At 41.2% G+C, this 18,096-nt stretch overlaps 1 protein-coding gene across 1 annotated transcript in view; it reads right to left on the bottom strand.

Annotated features, from left to right (window-relative positions):
• Positions 1-343: 343 nt before the first annotated feature.
• The window catches only part of PYROXD2 (pyridine nucleotide-disulphide oxidoreductase domain 2), a 38,320-nt gene continuing 20,567 nt past the window's right edge, over positions 344-18,096 (bottom strand). Inside the window, exons 7-16 of the mRNA XM_036735608.1 lie at positions 16,846-16,907; positions 16,600-16,697; positions 13,234-13,375; positions 12,771-12,905; positions 12,069-12,141; positions 11,484-11,640; positions 5,526-5,680; positions 2,985-3,091; positions 2,009-2,129; positions 344-1,094 (exon numbers count right to left, since the gene is read on the bottom strand). Coding sequence (XP_036591503.1) covers positions 1,024-1,094; positions 2,009-2,129; positions 2,985-3,091; positions 5,526-5,680; positions 11,484-11,640; positions 12,069-12,141; positions 12,771-12,905; positions 13,234-13,375; positions 16,600-16,697; positions 16,846-16,907 — 1,121 coding nt within the window. The 3' untranslated portion in view covers positions 344-1,023. The remainder of the gene's footprint in view (positions 1,095-2,008; positions 2,130-2,984; positions 3,092-5,525; positions 5,681-11,483; positions 11,641-12,068; positions 12,142-12,770; positions 12,906-13,233; positions 13,376-16,599; positions 16,698-16,845; positions 16,908-18,096) is intronic.

Here is an 18,096-nt window from a genome sequence, read left to right as displayed (position 1 = left end):
ACTATTGCCTAACCTGCTCAAAAAAAGAGAAAGGAAACTAAACTTAAAATGAATGAGGTAAATTCACAACAGAGAGGAAAGAGAATTATCAGAAACTATTATGCCAACAAAACTGAGAATTCAAAAGAAAAAAGTATCTACAAAAATATAAAGATACGCAAAAACAAGATGCAGAAATCTTAAACAGCTCAATCTTAGGAAAAAAAAATTAAGCAAGCCATAAATGAACTGCCTAAGGTAGAGGAGTCCTTAACCCAGATGGATTAATCAGTGAATTCTATCAATAATTTAAAGAGCAATTAATACCTATGATACCAACATTATTTGTAAAAAACAAAACAAAACCAGGAAACAAAGTCCTTTTATGAGACAAATGTGGTCCTGACATCAAACCAGAGACAGACAAAGCAGAGAAAGAGAAATATAGACCAATTTCACTAATGAATATTGATGTAAAATTAAAAAAAATTTTTCAAGGAGATTACAGATTCATCCACAAAATAAATCACTTTGACCTTGTATTCATAATAAGAGTTCAAGGATTGTTCAACATTTGAAATTGGATCTCTCCCAGGATATCTGGGACATATGATTGCTGTACCTGTAACTATATTTGGGGTCCCACTGTTATAAAATTCCTACATATTCTCCTTATCCCACTAGAGATCTGTTCCAGTAATAGATGACATTTTGCATAGTACTTTTACATACATAACCACGTTTGATCCTCTCAACAATCTTGTGAGGTAGATACTACAGGAATTATTATCATCGATGAGGAGATTAAAGCTAAGAAAGCTTGTATACCTTGCTCATGGTCAAAAGGCAAGTAAACCTAATACATGGGATTCTAACCTAGGTTTCTTTTGTCTCCAGAGACAGCACTCTTCATTATACCGCGTTGCTATAAGGTCTTGAGAGCCCAGATGTATATCGGTTTAGAGGAGAAAGTCTTGTAAAGACTTGGGTAGACTGGGGCTTAAGAGCCTTCACAATAGCCCTTTCTTAAGATAGTTCTGTGGCTCACATGCTCTTGAAATCTTCAAAGGCCACTTGGGCTGCATTGTGTCCTGCTGCTCCCATGACACCTCCTCCTAGAAAAGGAAAATAAGTCCCCATTTCTCAAATGGCTTGGAGAAAGGAGCAGGCAATATGCATACAGAGACCTCAGACTGTCCTACTATATCATAAAATGTCCATTATATCAAACTAGAAATACCAAGAGAAGAGAAATGACTGAAGATGAGATTTGGTGACATAGGTCCTGGATCCTCACTGGCACTTGTGTATCATGAGATGCTTAAGGAGGCAGCAAGGTAGTGGTGGAAACCATACCGGACTTGGGAGTTAGGCAACTTGCAGGTCCTTGTCCCAGCTCTGCCACTAGCCAGCTATAAGGCCTTGACCATGACACATTGCACCTCTCTAGCCCTTTACTTCCTCTTCTATGAAATGAAGAGGTTGGGCTAAAGATCTCCTCTTAGGAAATCTTTTGGCTCCATGCTTGTCTGAGGATTTGTTGGTGGTGGTGGTGGTGATGGTCCATGGGAAGAGATGACAGGGAGCCTAGGTTAGCAATTGGAAAGTAGGTTCCTGTCTTTCTAGAAGTCCACCATCTAGGTCAGGAATGCTTAACCTGGGGTCTGTGAACTCGCTTTTTAAAAAATATTTTGATAACTATTTCAATGTAATTGACTTCCTTTTGTAGTCCTGTGTATTTTATTTTGTGCATTTAAAAACATTATTGTGGTAATGGATCAATAGGCTTCACCAGAGTGCCAAGAACATTAAGAAGTAATGATCTAAATATCTCAACAAAAATTTTGATATGGAATTCCAACACCAAAAAAGTTCATTCATACTAGGAGTGTGAGCATTAAAAAAATTCAAAACTCTTATGCCCCTCACACATCAGTCCATTCTCTTTTCTACCTCTGAAAGGCCTCCAACCATCGCTCACCCATAACACCCACACCCACGGAATGCATGGGGAGCACCGATCACATACCAGGATGAGCTCCACTGCCACAGAGGTACAGACCCCGGGTTGGGGAGCGGTAGTTGGAGTGTGGCGGCAGCGGTCGGGCAAAGTAGAGCTGATCCAGTGACATGGCTCCATGGAAAATGTTCTGTAAGTGACAGACGAGGGAGTCGCTGGGCAACTAGAGAATTAGACTGACCTCTGTTTTAATGGCCTTGTCTTGCATACAGTTAGGTGGCACAGTGGAGAGGGGGCTGGGCTTGGAGTCAGGATTAGTCCTGAATTGGAAGCCAGCCTTATGCACTTACTGGCTGTATAAGTGGGTGAGTCACTTAACGTCTCTCTGCCTCACTTTCCTCATTCATAAAATGGGGGTAGTAATAGTGGCACCCACCTGCAGGGTGCTGTGAGGATCAAACGAAATAACAGCAATCAACAAGTATTTTAAAGTGCCTACTACGTACAAATTTGCATTTCGCAAACCTTGAAGTGCTATAGGCATGTTAGGTCTTATTATTATTGGATCGACACCAGGCCAAGAAGGGAGATATCTTATGAATGAGGAGAGTGACTTGGTAGGAAAAAAAGAGACTAAATCTAGCTCCACAGGGACAGAAATCCAGAGGTGACACGGGATCAGAGGACCCTCCCTTGGACAGTGTCAGACTAAGGAGGTGGATATAGGTGTTTAGCAGGGAGAACAAGACACACTTAAAGCTTTCAGCTGCTGACTTCTACTCCTGCCTCCTCTCACCATCCTATGCACCCACAACGGTGCCCGCCCACCCACCTTTCTGGTGCCCTTCCAGCTATGGCCCGTGCCACTTCTGTGTCTCACTTTGTATGCCGTTCAGGCTTGTAGACCTCAGGGAAGGCCTAAGTGTCAAGATGAGCTTAAAGGAACAGAAGATAGATAAAGAAGGAAGCTCCAGGGTTGACATGGCCTCTTTAGGACAAGTTGAAGGGAAGCGGGGCTGGGGAAAGATTTTACCAGCATACTCACCCCCCCAGGAAGTCCAAAGACCCTCTCAAGATCAGGTGGTGTCAGGATGTCTCTGCCGATCACAGATTTCTTGAAGCCTGGGGCATAGGCCTCAATGCAGTCAAACACTAGGAATTCCAAATAGTAGGGGAACAAGAATATATTAGGAGGAAGGTCCACAAATAAATGGCCATGGGAGCTTCCTGGCTATAGGCAAAGGATTCTACAAGGGTTAAATACATTACCTAACAAAAGCCCTTGAATGAATAACAAAGCATTTATTAAGTGCCTACTATGTACAAAGCACTGTGCTAAATACTGGTGATATTAACGACTGGTGATACAGTGAAAAGCAATAGGGAAGGAGATCGAGGTCTATATCTATATACATGTGTACATGTATACATATACATAAATATATGTGTGCATATGCATATACATGACTATATACATGTGTATACAAACACATACCTGCATTGCTGCACATGTGTATATATACAGATATTGTGCATATATATACAAGTGCACATGTAGAAACAGTATGCATATAGAAACAGTTCTATATATATGCACACAGATGCATGTAATGCATGCATATGCATAAACATACAACATAATATATACATAAGACATATTTATATATAACATAGCACACAGTTATACAATATAATGACATATGATAATCAAATGAACAATGTAATAACTATCAATAACATGTAATTATACGTAATGATCTATTATATAATATAATACACAAATTAAATATAATATGATACATGAATTATGTGTATGCATGTATATGTATATATATATATATATGTATATACATAAGGTCCCATGGACTTCCAGGTGCAGTGTCAAAGCCCCTGGGACTATTATAGAATGAATTAAAAAGCAAGCAAGCAATTAAAGAAAACTAGTTAGTACAGGCTGGTTTGGTTTTTCAAAATGTCTTCTAAAATAAATCAGGATTGATGAAACATATTTCCCTCTTTTTATTATAGAAGCAGGGAACTACCAATATGGAATGTTGTGTTGCATGGCTTTGTTTTTTTTTTTCCTGATATCATAAGGAAGGGTTCAGTGGGGTGGAAATATATTTGGAAATAACGGTGATGGAAAAACAGAAGGCATCAATAAAACTTATTTTTAAAGAGATTAATCAAGGTAAGACAGGGGCCATTTGGGGCAAAGTGAGTGTTGAGAACCATATGCTTTGTGTTTGTTACAAGAACGTTCTTGGGCTTTGTGTCATCTTAAGTAAGTTTCTTCAGATTCTTACATCTCTCCTGTGTTGTATAAAACCTTGCCAGGAAACACAAGAGGAGTGCTCTCTGTGTCCCTGTGTCACACAAGGCCAACGCCCCTGGGCTTATTTTCTTCTTTAAAGAGCTTGCCTTGCTCCAAGATAGACTAGGAATCTGATGGTAAGAGATAGCACCACATAAGGATTTGACCCTCATAAGATTCTCTGCTCTGGACTGTGGAGAACCTTGTGCATAAGCCCAGGATCTCCGAGTTGGAAAAGACTTTAGAGGTCAGCTATTTCCACCTATAGCTGAACCCTTTCCAACTAAAATGTGAAGTAATCAGCCAGTCTCCATGTAAAGACCTCTAATGACAGGGAACTTACCCTGTGAGACAGCCCACGCTATTTTTGGACTCTCTAGTCATCTATGAGGAAGCTTTTCGTTATACCCACTCTTCAATTTCTAACCATTGCTCTGTATTCTGTCCTCTGGAGCCAAGTGGAACAAATCTAGTCTCTCTTCCACGACAACCTTCAAATCCTTAATGACAAATGTCATTTCCACCCACACTCTCCAATCTCCTCTTTTCCATGTTCACATAATGAATTCTAATCCTCTCACAAACCTGGTTCTACCCTCTTTGGACACACTTCCACTTATCCACATTCTTGGGGAAATGTGGGGTCCAGAACAGAATGTTCCAGATGTGGTCTGATCGTGGCAGAGTATAGAGAGACTGTCATCACTTTCTTTATTCTAGACCAAAGGTTCTTAACCTGTAGGATACAAACTGGATTTTTAAAAATTGATCACTATATCTCGATATATTTGTTTTCCTTTGTAATCCTAAGTATTTTATTTTGTCCATTCAAAAACATTATTCTGAGAAGGGGTCTGTGGGCTTCCTCAGCCTGTCAAAGGGCAAAGGGGTCCATGACACTATAAAGGTTAAGAATCCCTGTCTACGCACTTTGAAGCCTAAGATTGGGATGACCTTTTAGTTTGCCATATTTCCCTACTGACCCATATCTCGAGAGGCTGGTAAGGAATGATTCCTATCTATGGAGATACTTTCAGCAGGGAACCAAAGTGCCAAGGAGGAGAGGAAGGAGAGACAGATAACCAGGAGGCTCCCAAAGATCTTGATTACCCCTTTAGGTGGGAGGGGAAAAGTCTGAGGAGGGTAGAAAAGTAGGGTGAATGGAATGCCAATGAGAGAAGAGTAGGGCTTGGGGTAAGGAAGAACGAGACAAGGTTCTCACTCTGTAGGCAGCATTCTGGAGACAACGACCGAGTGTCTCCTTTGCTTTACCTCTGTCAGCATAAGCATTTTTCTCTTGCTCATCCCAGACCTTTCCGCCTGTCATGGTATAGGGAGTGTATTGAGTGAAGAGCGAGATGACATGGCAGCCAGGAGGAGCCAGGGTGGGGTCCAGTGATGATGGAATACAAAGTTCAATCATGGGCCTGAGTCAAGGGGAGAAAGGAAGAGAAAGAATTAGATCTCTTGAGAAGTATGAGATTCAAAAGAAAACTTCAAGGAAATATGGTCTGAGATCACTCTCCTGGAAAACTACTAGTATTTTAGAAGATCCTACAAATCATTTTAATTTTACTTGGATCCTTAAAGCAATTATCTTCCAGAGACTCAAGGGAGTACATCTCTTATAGCCTATGCATGTCAGGAAGCTATCAATGAATCTCCTTGTTAGTTCCTAACTCCATTCTTGGATCTAATTGGTTGCTACCATTTCCATCCTTAACTATAGAGGAAATGACAAAGCAGGTGAAAAATAGGTGTTAAGAATTTTTCCCTAGTAAGCATTGTAGGGATTAGGGAAAGACACACTAATAATAATATACTGTTAATGGACCTATGAATAGATTCAATCATTCTGGAAAGTAAATTGGAATTATGCCCAGAAAGTGAATGTCCGTGTCTTTGAACCCAGATATCCCACATCTAAGGGGACTAAACTAAAGAGGTCAAAGACAGAAAGAAAGGTCCCACATATAATGAAATATTCATACGAGCTGTTTTTGTGATTGCAAAGAATTGGAAACAAGCTGATGTTTATCAGTTGAGGAACAGCTGAACAAATCATGGGACATGGGATTATTACAGTGTAGAGTGGTAGGGTAGCCGGGTGGTGTGGTAGATAGAGCACTTGGCTTGAGATCAGAAAGACTTATCTTCCTGAGTTCAAATCTGGCCTCAGATACTTACCATCTGGGTGACCCCAGGCAAGTCACTTTGCCCTATTTGCCTCAGTTTCCTCATCTACAAGATGAGTTGGAGAAGGAAATAGCAAACCAATCTAGTATCTTTGCCAAGAAAAACCTCAAAAATGGGGTCACAAAGACTCAGACATGACTGAAACAACTGAACAACAACAAAAATGTAGTGTTGTAAGTAGAGAACTAGTTTCAAAACCAGGAAAGCCTGGGCTCAAGTTATGCCTCTGATACATACTGACTGTATGACCTTGGGCAAGTCATTCAACCACTCAGTGATCTAAGCAGCTCTCTAGGAGGGTAAGTCACAGAAAAAATACTAAGGAGTTTTTCTCACCTGGAAGTTCCCCATACGAATGAAACCACAGGTGAAGTATGATTATACATCTAGACCTAGGAGGGACTTCAGAGGCAATCTAGTTCAACTTCTTCATTTTATACCCGAGAAAATTGAAGCCCAGAAAAAATTAAATGACTTATCCAAGACCACATAGGAAGTATGCACCATAGTCACATTTGAACCCAGGTCCTCTGACCACAGTGCCCCACACCAATGTGATGGAATGTTACTTTGCTATATAACAATGAGGAATAGAAAGAATTTGCAGAAGTATGGGAAGATATTTAAATTGTTACAAAGTGAAGTAAATAGAACCAAGAAGACAATATTTTAATAGCTACAGCAATGCAAAAACAAAAAAATTAAAATGAACACTGTAATTTTAATGGTTGTGAGAAGGAGCTGAGAAAATGCACCTGCCTCTCTTCTTGGAAGAAGTGGGGGATGCCAGACAAAGAGGACTGACTGAACTGTCAACCTTGGTTGATGTGTTGGTTGGTTTTGCTAATCTACCCTTTTTCTCTTTCTTTTTTATTCCTTGTTACAAAGAATGGCTCTGTGGGCAGGGAAATAGAGAAGAATATATTTGGAAATGGAAGTGATATAAAAGCAAAAATGATTTTTAAAAAATGTTAAAAGAATTTCCCCCTCACCTCTTTTTTTTGTGGGGAGGGACGATGTTGGGGAGCAATATGGAAGCAATCTATTACCTGAAGGAAGAACAAATAGGATTTTAACATTAACCCTTCCAGGCTTCAGTTTCCTCTTGTGTAAATATAAGGCAGTTGGATCAGACTATTTTACAATGCCTTTGAGATCTAAAATCTATGGTGCTGAGGAAGGTCTGTGTGTGTATATGTATGCATCTCGCAGGAAGGGATATAGGGATTAGCGTTATGAAGCTCCAATGAAATAAGTCACGTCAAACGCTTTGCAAACTTTATGTACATGTCGTTAGTTATTATTCTTGTTGTCATTATTAAAAGGGAAGTAGGTGGTTAGGTTCAAGAGGTACATTGCTATAATAATAAGAGTAGGTGGCATTGACATCAGACTTTAAGGTTGACAAAGCACATTACATACATTATCTCATTTGAGCTTCCTTCCAACCTTGTCATATAGATACCATGCGTATTAATAATCCCCATTCTACCAGTTAGGATATTAAGGATACTCAATTGGCCCATAGTCACAAAGCTAGGAAGTGTCAGAAGCAGACTTCAAATTAGGGTTTCTCTGGATTCTCAGTCCAACACTATTTCCCTTATAAAGCTGGGAAAATGTACATATCTATATCTACATCTATAATTATAGACCTTTATCTACAGATATAGATGTTCTATGTAGGCCTACAGATAGAAAGATAGACAGAAGATAGATAGGTAGATAGATAGATATGAACAAGAGATGAGAAAGGGTCATTTGGAATAGGAAGTCAACAACAGAGTTCAAGAAGAACAGAGAAGAGGGAATTGATTCAAGAGATATTATGGAGCTAGAATCATTAGAATTTAACAACTGATAGGATTTATGGAGGCAAGGGAACAATCAAAGATAGTGCCAAGGTTTAAAGCTTAGGTGAATGATATTGTCAGTCAGGTTTGGGGGAAAAGATCAATCAGTAAGCAAGTAAGTTTACACTGTGTGCTCATACTATGTGCTAGGCACTGAGGGATACAAATAAAAAAACAAGCCAGTCCTTGCCCTCAAGGAGCATACAATCTACTGGGAGGAGGAATACTTCATGTTCCTAATTAGAGGCTACATATGAAATCAGTGCACTGTGACCAACACCTGGAACCAAGAAAGCCATCTTGAAAGTAGTACTTGAGTTGAAGCTTAAAGAAAACCAAGGGTGTAAGTCCAGTCTGGCCTATATTGAACCTTATATTCTATTGGGACATACAGGTAGAGATGTCCTATGGACAATATGAAAGTCACAACTGACTTTTAGGAGAAAGGTCAGTGATGGAGATAGTAATGTGTGAGTCATTTGAGTAAAGGCGATTGCCAACCCAAAGGAATGAATGAAAAAGACTGTAGCAAGAGGAGAAGACCAAGGACAAAACCTTAAGAAGGATCAACATCAAAGCGTTGAGGAAGAAGAGCCATTCACTGAAGTTAGAGAAGTGAAAGGAGAAACAGAACACCCCTTGGGAACCAACGGAAGAAAGCTTATTCAGAAGAAGGGTGGTCCGCAGAGTCCAAAGTTATGAAGGAGGTCCTGGAGGACAAAGGCTAATTAAAAACCTTTGGAGAGGGTAAGAAGGATGCCAATGGTGACCTTTTAAAAAGTAGTTTTCATAGAGTGGTGAAGATGAAAGCCAGGTGGCAAGCAGGGAAGGAGAAAGAAGGTGGGTGGTGAGGAAATAATGCGCTACATTTCTAGAAGTTTGATGGCAAAAGGGAAGAGATATGTGGGTGGTAGCTTGATAGGTTTGAAAGGCAGAGGGAAAACTTTTTCAGGATGGGCAAGAACCTAACACATTTATAGGAAGATGGAAAGAGATCAGGTTAGAGGGAGAGGGAATGACTGAGGATGAGAGAGAGAGAATACAAGTTCATTTTTCCTTTATATCCCCAGCAGCCAGTACACTTTTTTTCCATGAGTAGCCACTTAATAAATGCTGGCTAGATCACAGTGGATTGGATTAAATTGGAGAGGCTGTAACAGAAGGACCAAAGGTCCTAGACAAGGCAAAAGCAGATGGAATCAAGGACACAGGGTAGAGACTTGTCAAAGAATAGGGATGCTTTAAGCTCTAAGAAAGGAGGGAAGAAGATAACAGGTAAAGATATCGACAAATGTTGAAGTATGGAGGGAGGGGGCTGAGGGAGCTCCCACCAAATAGCCTCAATCTTCTTGATGAAATTGGAAGCTAGGTAATTTACTAGGTGAGGGTCGGGGGCGGGGAGGAGGAGTGTTGGGCCTTGAGGAAAAGAGAAAAGCTTTGAAATACTTGCTGCAGGGAATAATATAAAGAATCAATAAGAGCTGAATAGGATTGCTGAGCAACTGTAAGGGCCCACTCGAAGTTATGCACCATAAATTTATAATGGGTGAAATCAGCACAATTCGGTGACTTTTTCTATTGATGTTTGGCAGCTCAGGCACAGGAGGGGAGAAATTGGTTGGAGACAGGTTGCCCAGGGTTGAGGATTAGCAGGTTAGGAACAGAAAAAAAAATCTGAGGGTTTGGTGATTATAGAAAAGTGGCAAATGAATCTCTGAATTGCTTGACTGGTTATGGAGGCAAATGAAGCCAGAGGCGAGGAAGAAAGACAGGGTGGATGGAAGAGAGTAGAGGGATGGAAGTCATTAGCTGAAAGAACAGTTTAGGAAGGGAATGTAAAGGGTACAAGGGTAGGAGACTAAAGTTAGAGACTGGAGCTTCAGGGTCCAGGACCTGGAAGGTGGTGCTGTAATAGATGAAAGTCATCAGAGTTAAGGAAGTTAGGGAATTAAGAGGTCAAGGTGTTAAAAGTCATAAATATAATTTTAGGATCATAGATCCAGAACTGAAAGGTTGCTAAGGGGACCATTTAGTCCAGCAGCCTCATCATACAGCCCAGAGGTGACACTTACAGCAGGTGGAAAAATCTGGATTTGAACTCAGGTCCACAGGTAACAAATCTAGTGTTTTTTTCTACTGTGCTATCCTGCCTATTTATGGGGATGATGAGAATAGTCAGAAAAGAACTATGAGCCAGGTAATAACGTCATTGAGAAAGTTAAGCCATAAACCAGTTAATAAGCATTCATGAAGCACCTTCCATGAGTCAGGTCCATTGCTAAGTGCTCAGGATACAAGGGCAGACAAAAAACAGTTCCAGCCCTCAAGGAGTTTACGTTCTATTGGGGGAGACAAATAGGTACATTTGCAGGCATATACAAACCATGTACTGAGCAGTTTTTGAGGAACAATGACCTAGCAGCTGGAGGGATGAGGAAGGAGAGGAAGCAGTGGATGTGAGAGATGCTATAGATGGCGAAATTGGTAGAAATGATAACATTAATTAATGTTTGATGAGTGAATGATTGAATAAATAACTTTATTACATTACAAATTGGGCCTTAATTGCTATTCTTTTAGAGAGACTCCCTTAGCAATCTGGCAGTACACTGTAAAAACAATATAAAAATCCTACCCTTTGACCAAATATTTGGGAATATGCATCAAAAGTATTACCAAAAACAAACAAAACCAAGAACTCTGTTTAAATGTTTTCAGAGCAACAGTAGGTATGATTATAAACATCCTTCCCCCCAACTGAAAATAATCTAAATCTCCACCAATAGGGGAATGATTAAATAAATAATGGTACATTAATGTGGTGGAATTCCATAAGGCTAATACCAACAAGTATAAGGAATACAGAGAAATCTGTAGATATTTTTATGAGATAATTCAAAATGGAAAAAAAAGCAGCCCAGAAAAATGGACCGCATGCTGACTGTGATCATAAGTGAGGAAAAGTAAATGATAATAAATAGACAAAAGAAAAACAACGAGGAGGACTTGGGAGTCACTAGAAAGTTGTTATAATTCTTTATGCACTGAAATTAATTAATTCAAATGTAAATAGTTACAAAACAAGTTTTCAATTGTAATGGATCATTTAATAAAACTATTAAAATACAAAGTGTCTCTCCTTGTAATTGGGCCTAGGGAAGCAGCTTAGTCACTGACCCACCTGTGAGAAGGGATCCCCTTGGTGGCGTCTTCGAAGGCCTGGTGTAGGACTTGGGTATCTTCACAGTTCAGGTGGATGGAACACTGGTGATGGGGCAGGGGTCGACCACTGGTACCATTTGGTGCAGCCAAGAAGTTGGGCAGCTTGTCAACAGCCACTGTGGATTTCCAAGAATCAGCCAAAAGAATAGTGTTACTAAAGGAGACCATAGCTTCAGTTCTCCAAGCTCTTTCCTGTGCTGGTTTTTTCCCTCCACAGTGGGTGGGGAACACATAAGACTAGAAAAGTAGAACATGGAATCAGGGCAGAAGTGTTTCACTTCCCAAGACCCTGAAGCTAGGCTAGGGAAAGGAGGAGAAAATGTTGGTGAATCTGCTTTAATAGAAATGATAAGGCACTATAATTATAAGGGACAAATTAAAGTAGAAATTTAGTAAAAGACTACGCCATCCAAGTCATTACCCTCCAGCTAAGCTTCTAAGAAACTTAAGTTTGCAATGTCAATGGGAAGCACTCCACAGAGGGAAGAGACTCAGTTGCTTACTTTCTGTCTGAGTTCCTTGTGATCTAGGCTATCACACCTACCATTAATCTTGGTGACTGGTGACTGCGTGTCCAACTGTGAGATTCTCTTGATGAACTCCTCAGGGAGTTGCTCCTACAAAAATACACACAGTGAGCTGTGGGGGACGCTACCCTGGGAATGATAAACTGACATGTTTTGAAGCAGCTTATATACTAATGGAGAGCTGGGGATGCTCAGAGTCCCTGGAGCTAGGCCTCCAAAGCCCAAGAAATAGATAAGGCCTCTTTGCTCCATTTTCCCTTTCTTGATTCTCTCTAACTGTCCCCACCCTCTACCTTACTTTGTATGTATTTTCCATGTACTTATCTGCATACATGTTGTTTCTGCTCAGTGGAATGCAAGCTTCTTGAGAGCAGGGATTGTTTCATTTTTGTCTCTACCCCCAGTGCCTGGCACAGTGCTTGGTGCATAGAGGTGCTTAATAAATGCTTGAAGTGAATTGAATTTCATATTATCCCTTCCTTTGAGAAAAAAAATGTTCAGGGCACATACGAGGGGGAGAATGGTACCTATATCATCAGGATAAGATGCCGAGGGGCTAACTCCAACTCAGGAAGCACCTGGAGTTTACCTGTGATAACTATCCAAAGTTTGTCATTTGCTGCTTCTTTTTTCCCACTGTGGCCACCTACTTTTTAGCTCTTTGTCCTCTTTTCTTCTCCCCTCCCCCTAGCCTTAACCTACACGCCACAGACTCTCACCTGGGGTGCAAGCTTCAGGAAGGTGATCTGCGGAGACGCGTTGGACAGCACCAGTTTGCTTTTCACTTCGGTCCCATCCTTTAGGACCACTCCCTGGACTCTCCCATTGCTGTTTACCTGTACTTTATCCACAGTCTAAAGACCAGCAAAGAACAGGGACCCATTGGGTAAGGATACCAATATTGGACTCCGGGGAACCACCATGGGGGTTCTTGCAGAAGCGTCAGAGGTACCCTCATTTGGGATTCATCATAGCTTTCACCTATAGTTTTCATCACCCCTACATTCAAATGCTACCTGTCAGTCTCTCCAACCCCCAGTTCCTTTACTAACTCTTTGTGTACCTAGCTTTGAGGTGGCTCAATGGTATATGCCAACAAATTTCTACCTGTATATGGGCCATGATCAGAATAATGGATTGAGAATTTATAAAGGGGTTTGTTGGGCATCAAGAGGAGCTTACCTTTTCTGTGAAGATATTTGCTCCGTGTGCTTCTGCTGCCTTTGCAATAGCATGAGAGAGGGCACCCATGCCACCTTCTACGTACCCCCAGGCCCCTTTCTTCCCCTCTAGGCCTCCCATTACATGGTGTAGCAGCACATACCTAGTGGGGAGATTGTTGTTGTTCAGTCATGTCTGACTCTTCATGATACTATTTGGTATTTTCTTGGAAGAGATACTGAAGTGGTTTGCCATTTCCTCCTCCAGCTCATTTTACAGATGAGGAAACTGAGGCAAACAGGGTTAAGTGACTTGCCCAGGGTCACATAGCTAGTACATATCTGAGGTCAGATTTGAACTCAGGTCTTTCTGGCCCCAAGATCTGAACTTCTATCTACTATGACACCTAGCTGCCCCACTGGGTGATACCAGGAGTTATTTAAAGGTATCTGTGATTTCATCATCATTGGAACTCTCACCATTAAAGTACACTCTCTTTTTCTTCTCATCTCTGTAATTCTTATACATATCTTTTTAGACATCCTCCATAGAGAATCAATACAATGCAGAAGAGGCCTTCCTCTGGTTCTCTTAATAACTTGAGGATGCCAATGGAATGTCCATTGTCTTTCATATTACATGACCGGCCTGCATCATGTTCCAGTCATATTGCTTTTTATCTTATATCTTATATGATTTCTTCCCTTCTTGTGCATCAGTCAGCATTGGTAATACACTACAGTCTACATACACCTACCAGGAGTGTTTTCCTTGAACTTGTATTCCTACAAAACTGTCATGTTCCATAACTCACAACCCTCTAGCACCCTAGCAGAATATCAGTCAAAGAAGGGGACTTTGGGGCCAGCAAATCAAGACCTAAAAGAGTTCAGTTCTCTTGAGTATCTGATTGACCAGGAGAAGGATGAGAAACACCTAGAGATCAGGGGATCTAAGTCAGGCACACTAAAAATATCCTTCTTAACACAAGCTTCATAATTTGTAAAAAAAAAAAAAATGGGTGGATATTTTGAGTCATCATGACTATGTCACTCCCCTACTCAAGAATCTTCAGGGGCTCCAATTTTCCTTTAGGAGAAAATACATACTCTTCAGGTGAGCATTTAACCTCCTTCCCAGTCTGGTTGTTTCCAGACTCAGTTCATTTTATTTCCTTTCATGAACTCCAAGTTCCAATTAAACCAGCCGACTTGCCAGTCCCATGTAAGACTTTCTAGCTTCTTTCTCTGGATCTTTGCCTATCCCTGGAAAGTCCTCTCTCTTTTCCCTAGCTTCCTTCAAGGCTCATGTCTCAGTTGGGATTACCAATCTGATTGCGTTTCCTGATCAATCTAGGGAATTAATAATCTCTACCCTCTAATTAACTGGTGTTTTCTTAACTATTTTTTGTTTACATTCCCCATTAAAATGCAGCCTCTTTGCTGGCTGCAATAGCAACCACACTGACACACCCAGGATGTCTCCTAGCACAGGTTCTTTGATCTGCTTTTCTAAAGTAAAGCAACTTTAAAGGGCTCAACAATCTTACTTTAATTAAACATATATATCATTCACTTAGTTCAGGGAAAAGTCAGCACCCTGGACTTCAGAGAAAATACAGAGATTACAAGCAGAAATTACAAGCAGAGAAAATAGCACAGATCAACAGAGAGGGCTTCTAACAGTCTGAGAAATTAGCACTGATCAACAGACAGATCCAACTGTACGTACATAGCTACCAGAGAAGGAAGTGCCAACATCTGGGTTTTCAAAGCCAGAGGGCTCCTGGCTACCCAGAGTCTTATCTGGCCAAATCACATGAACACTCTTCCAATGAATGAGCCCCAAAGCAAAATGCTAACCTCAGAGTATATATATACTTCTCGGAGCCAGAGGGCATCACAACCCAGTGCCTAATTAGAAATTAGCAAAAGGTGTGGGCCTTCCTACAAACAAGCCTCCCCTAATCAATCTTCCCTGAATGGGCTCCACATGAGACCTATTAATGGGCAGGGAAGATCTTCCCATTCTATTAACCTTAAACTGGCTGGGCCTGTTTTTCACCTTTGTTCTTGTATCACCAGGGCTCACAACAGTGAATTGTTGTTGGTCCTTCATTTTTGAAGAGGACCAATGACATCACAGGGTGATGTCTTGACTTACTAGTGAGATTTATTTAAGTGAGGCAGAATTGCCCAAAGTTGTCAGCCTCACTCTCTCTTCCAGAGTCGTTGAAGTCCAGTAGCAAGGTAGAAGTCAAGATGACTGGTGATGACTTGGGATGCAGTGGATGACCTTGAGGTCTTCAGTGTCTAATCAAGCTCCAAGCACTCCACAGTGCCTGTTTTCCCTGCCTTCATGGCCCATTGGAACAATTTTTTCTCATTTGTCCATTCCTTTGGGGGAAATCTTCACATGTTTGGGGCAGACATCCCCCTAACTCATCGACAGATTTGAGGCACATTAGCTACCCTCAATCTGGTGTAGCCTGGCTGCTGTGCAAACTACGGCTTCTTGGAGTCACAGGTCAGAGTTGAGTGAATCAGGGGGACACCAAAGGTGGACGAGCAGCTCTGAAAAGGCCTCATCAAGCCCTCGCACCAGGGGCGCTAGTTCTCTTGAGCATCCCATGCACCATGTAGCATCTAGTAGGTGCCGAGCAAATGTTTGTTTAATTGAATTCAATTGAGATAACTTATTTTTCAACCTTTTTTCTCCCTCCCAAGTAGATATTCTTAGAGGTGAAGGATGTTGAATTGAAGGGCCCAACAACTACGACCTAAGCAACTGTTTGATTGCAAAGCCTGACCTAGTCAGGGTAGGCTAATTTCTAAGGCCCTATCCAGCTCAAATTCTTTGGTCCTCAGACTTGAACTGAAGGATGACAGACAGCTCCTGTCATGGTTTCCACCCTCCCCTCAGTCCTCAGGAATGTCTAACCTGGAGGAAAGCAGCTGATCCCTCCCTAGCTTAAATACTTTAAGGTTCAGAAAACCGACCCAATGCAGCATCTTTTCTCAAGACTTCCTTCCCATGGGAAATAACTGCTGCTTCACAGTACCCTTCTTTACACCTTGTATATACCAAAGTACCTAAATCCTAGGAAGAAGTAATGGCTAATTAAGTAATAATAACATCAATAGGAATTATTATGTCTGATTGCCCCCTCATGGATTTGACTATCAACCTGTTCTTAGAGAAAAGGGTTGGGGACCCTGACATTGAAGATGTCCTTAAAACAAGGAAGAGAGAAGAGAGGGAGAGGAGAGGAGAAAGAGAGGGAGAAGAGAAAAGAGGGAGAGAAGAGGAATATAATTTTAGTTAAGGTTTTTGCTTAACAATTAAGTTCCCCCATCCTGTGCACCAACATTGGTTCCCCTCACTCACCCACTTCCAGGAGTATAGGGACTTGTCATGGCTCCAATTACAGCATCCGTGGCAAGAGTTGCTTTCAAGGGCTCAGACTCAAACCATTCATCCAACACCTAGGACAGTAAAAGGATGGAGGAATTAATGGCAATCACTTCTCCTCCCAGACTGTTTTCATCATGCCTAGCTCAGATTAAGGAGTTGGAGATTAGGCTTGTGGAGTTCTGATGGGAACAGAACCCTCTGGCCAAAAGTATCACCTACCTTGGTAATTGGGCCAGTGATAACTTGGTAATACTGGGGAAGCTGTGTTCCTAAAATTAGACCTAGAAAATAAGACCAAAAACAAACAAAAAAAGAAATTATTATCTCTGCTAATGCCACACTCTTATAATGCTGCATTGTAGTATGAGAGTGATCCTTCATTCCAAAGGCAATGTTTTCTTGCTATTCATCACATATGACACCCACCTACTGAGTCTTTGCGTTGGCTGTCCCACATGACTAGAATGTCCTCCGTCCTCACCTCTACTTCAAGACTCAGATCAAATTCATACCTTCTGAGATTTACTTCCATTTATACTACATAAATTTATGTCTACATAAAATCAGTTTGCAGTTATCTCCCCCCCCCATATATACATACACCTTGTCCCCTTAGAAGGTAAGTTCCTTGAGGGTAGGGACTATTTTTTGCCTTTCTTTCTATACACTTAGCACAGCGCATGGCACATTATTGTTGTTTTTACAGATGAGGAAACTGAGGCAAACAGGATTAAGAGCCTTGCCCAGGGAAGTGTCTGAGGCTAGATTTGAACTCAGGAAGATGAGTCTTCCTGACTCCAGGCCTGGCACTCTCTGCACTATGTCACCATCTAGTTGCCCACATAGGAAGCACTTAATGAATGTTTGTTGACATGACTTGCTGGCAGAACACTAATTCTAGCAGCCTACCAAGCTAGAAAGGCTTAAAGTATGGATGCAGTGACTTATCATATGTGTTGTCAAAAGACCAGCCTAGCTAGGTTTGGTGGGGCTCAGCATGTTTGGTCACAGTGTGATGACTGTTTAGGTCAAGGCAACTGTCCAAAGACTACTGAGTTATATTTTGTCTGCACTGATGGAGGAAGTGCCCACTCCAATGAATGTATAGATTCTTGAAGTGGAAGAAACTAAAGAAAAACTCTGACCCTAGTATTTCAGGATAAGAGAACTATTGGAAAAGTATGGGTGAATATTTGATTTTTTTTAATTTTAAAGATTGGATCTCCTTACATTCCCCCAAACTGAAGTATAGGGTCTACTGATGCATCCCATCTCACTGGTCAAGCCATTGTCCCAAAGGCTCACCATGTTAATGCTGAACTTAATTTGGATACCTGGTTGGCTCAGCCCTCTGCAGCTCAGAACTCCTGAGCTCAAGAGATCCATTAGCCTGAACCTTCCTGTAGCTGGCATTGTAAATAAGCATCATGACATTGAGCTGAATCTCTGATCTTTTAAACTTTCCTACTG

This window comes from Trichosurus vulpecula, chromosome 8 (assembly GCF_011100635.1).
Source record: "Trichosurus vulpecula isolate mTriVul1 chromosome 8, mTriVul1.pri, whole genome shotgun sequence".
NCBI classification, from domain to species: domain Eukaryota; kingdom Metazoa; phylum Chordata; class Mammalia; order Diprotodontia; family Phalangeridae; genus Trichosurus; species Trichosurus vulpecula.
This window is presented reverse-complemented; position numbering and strand designations above follow the sequence as displayed.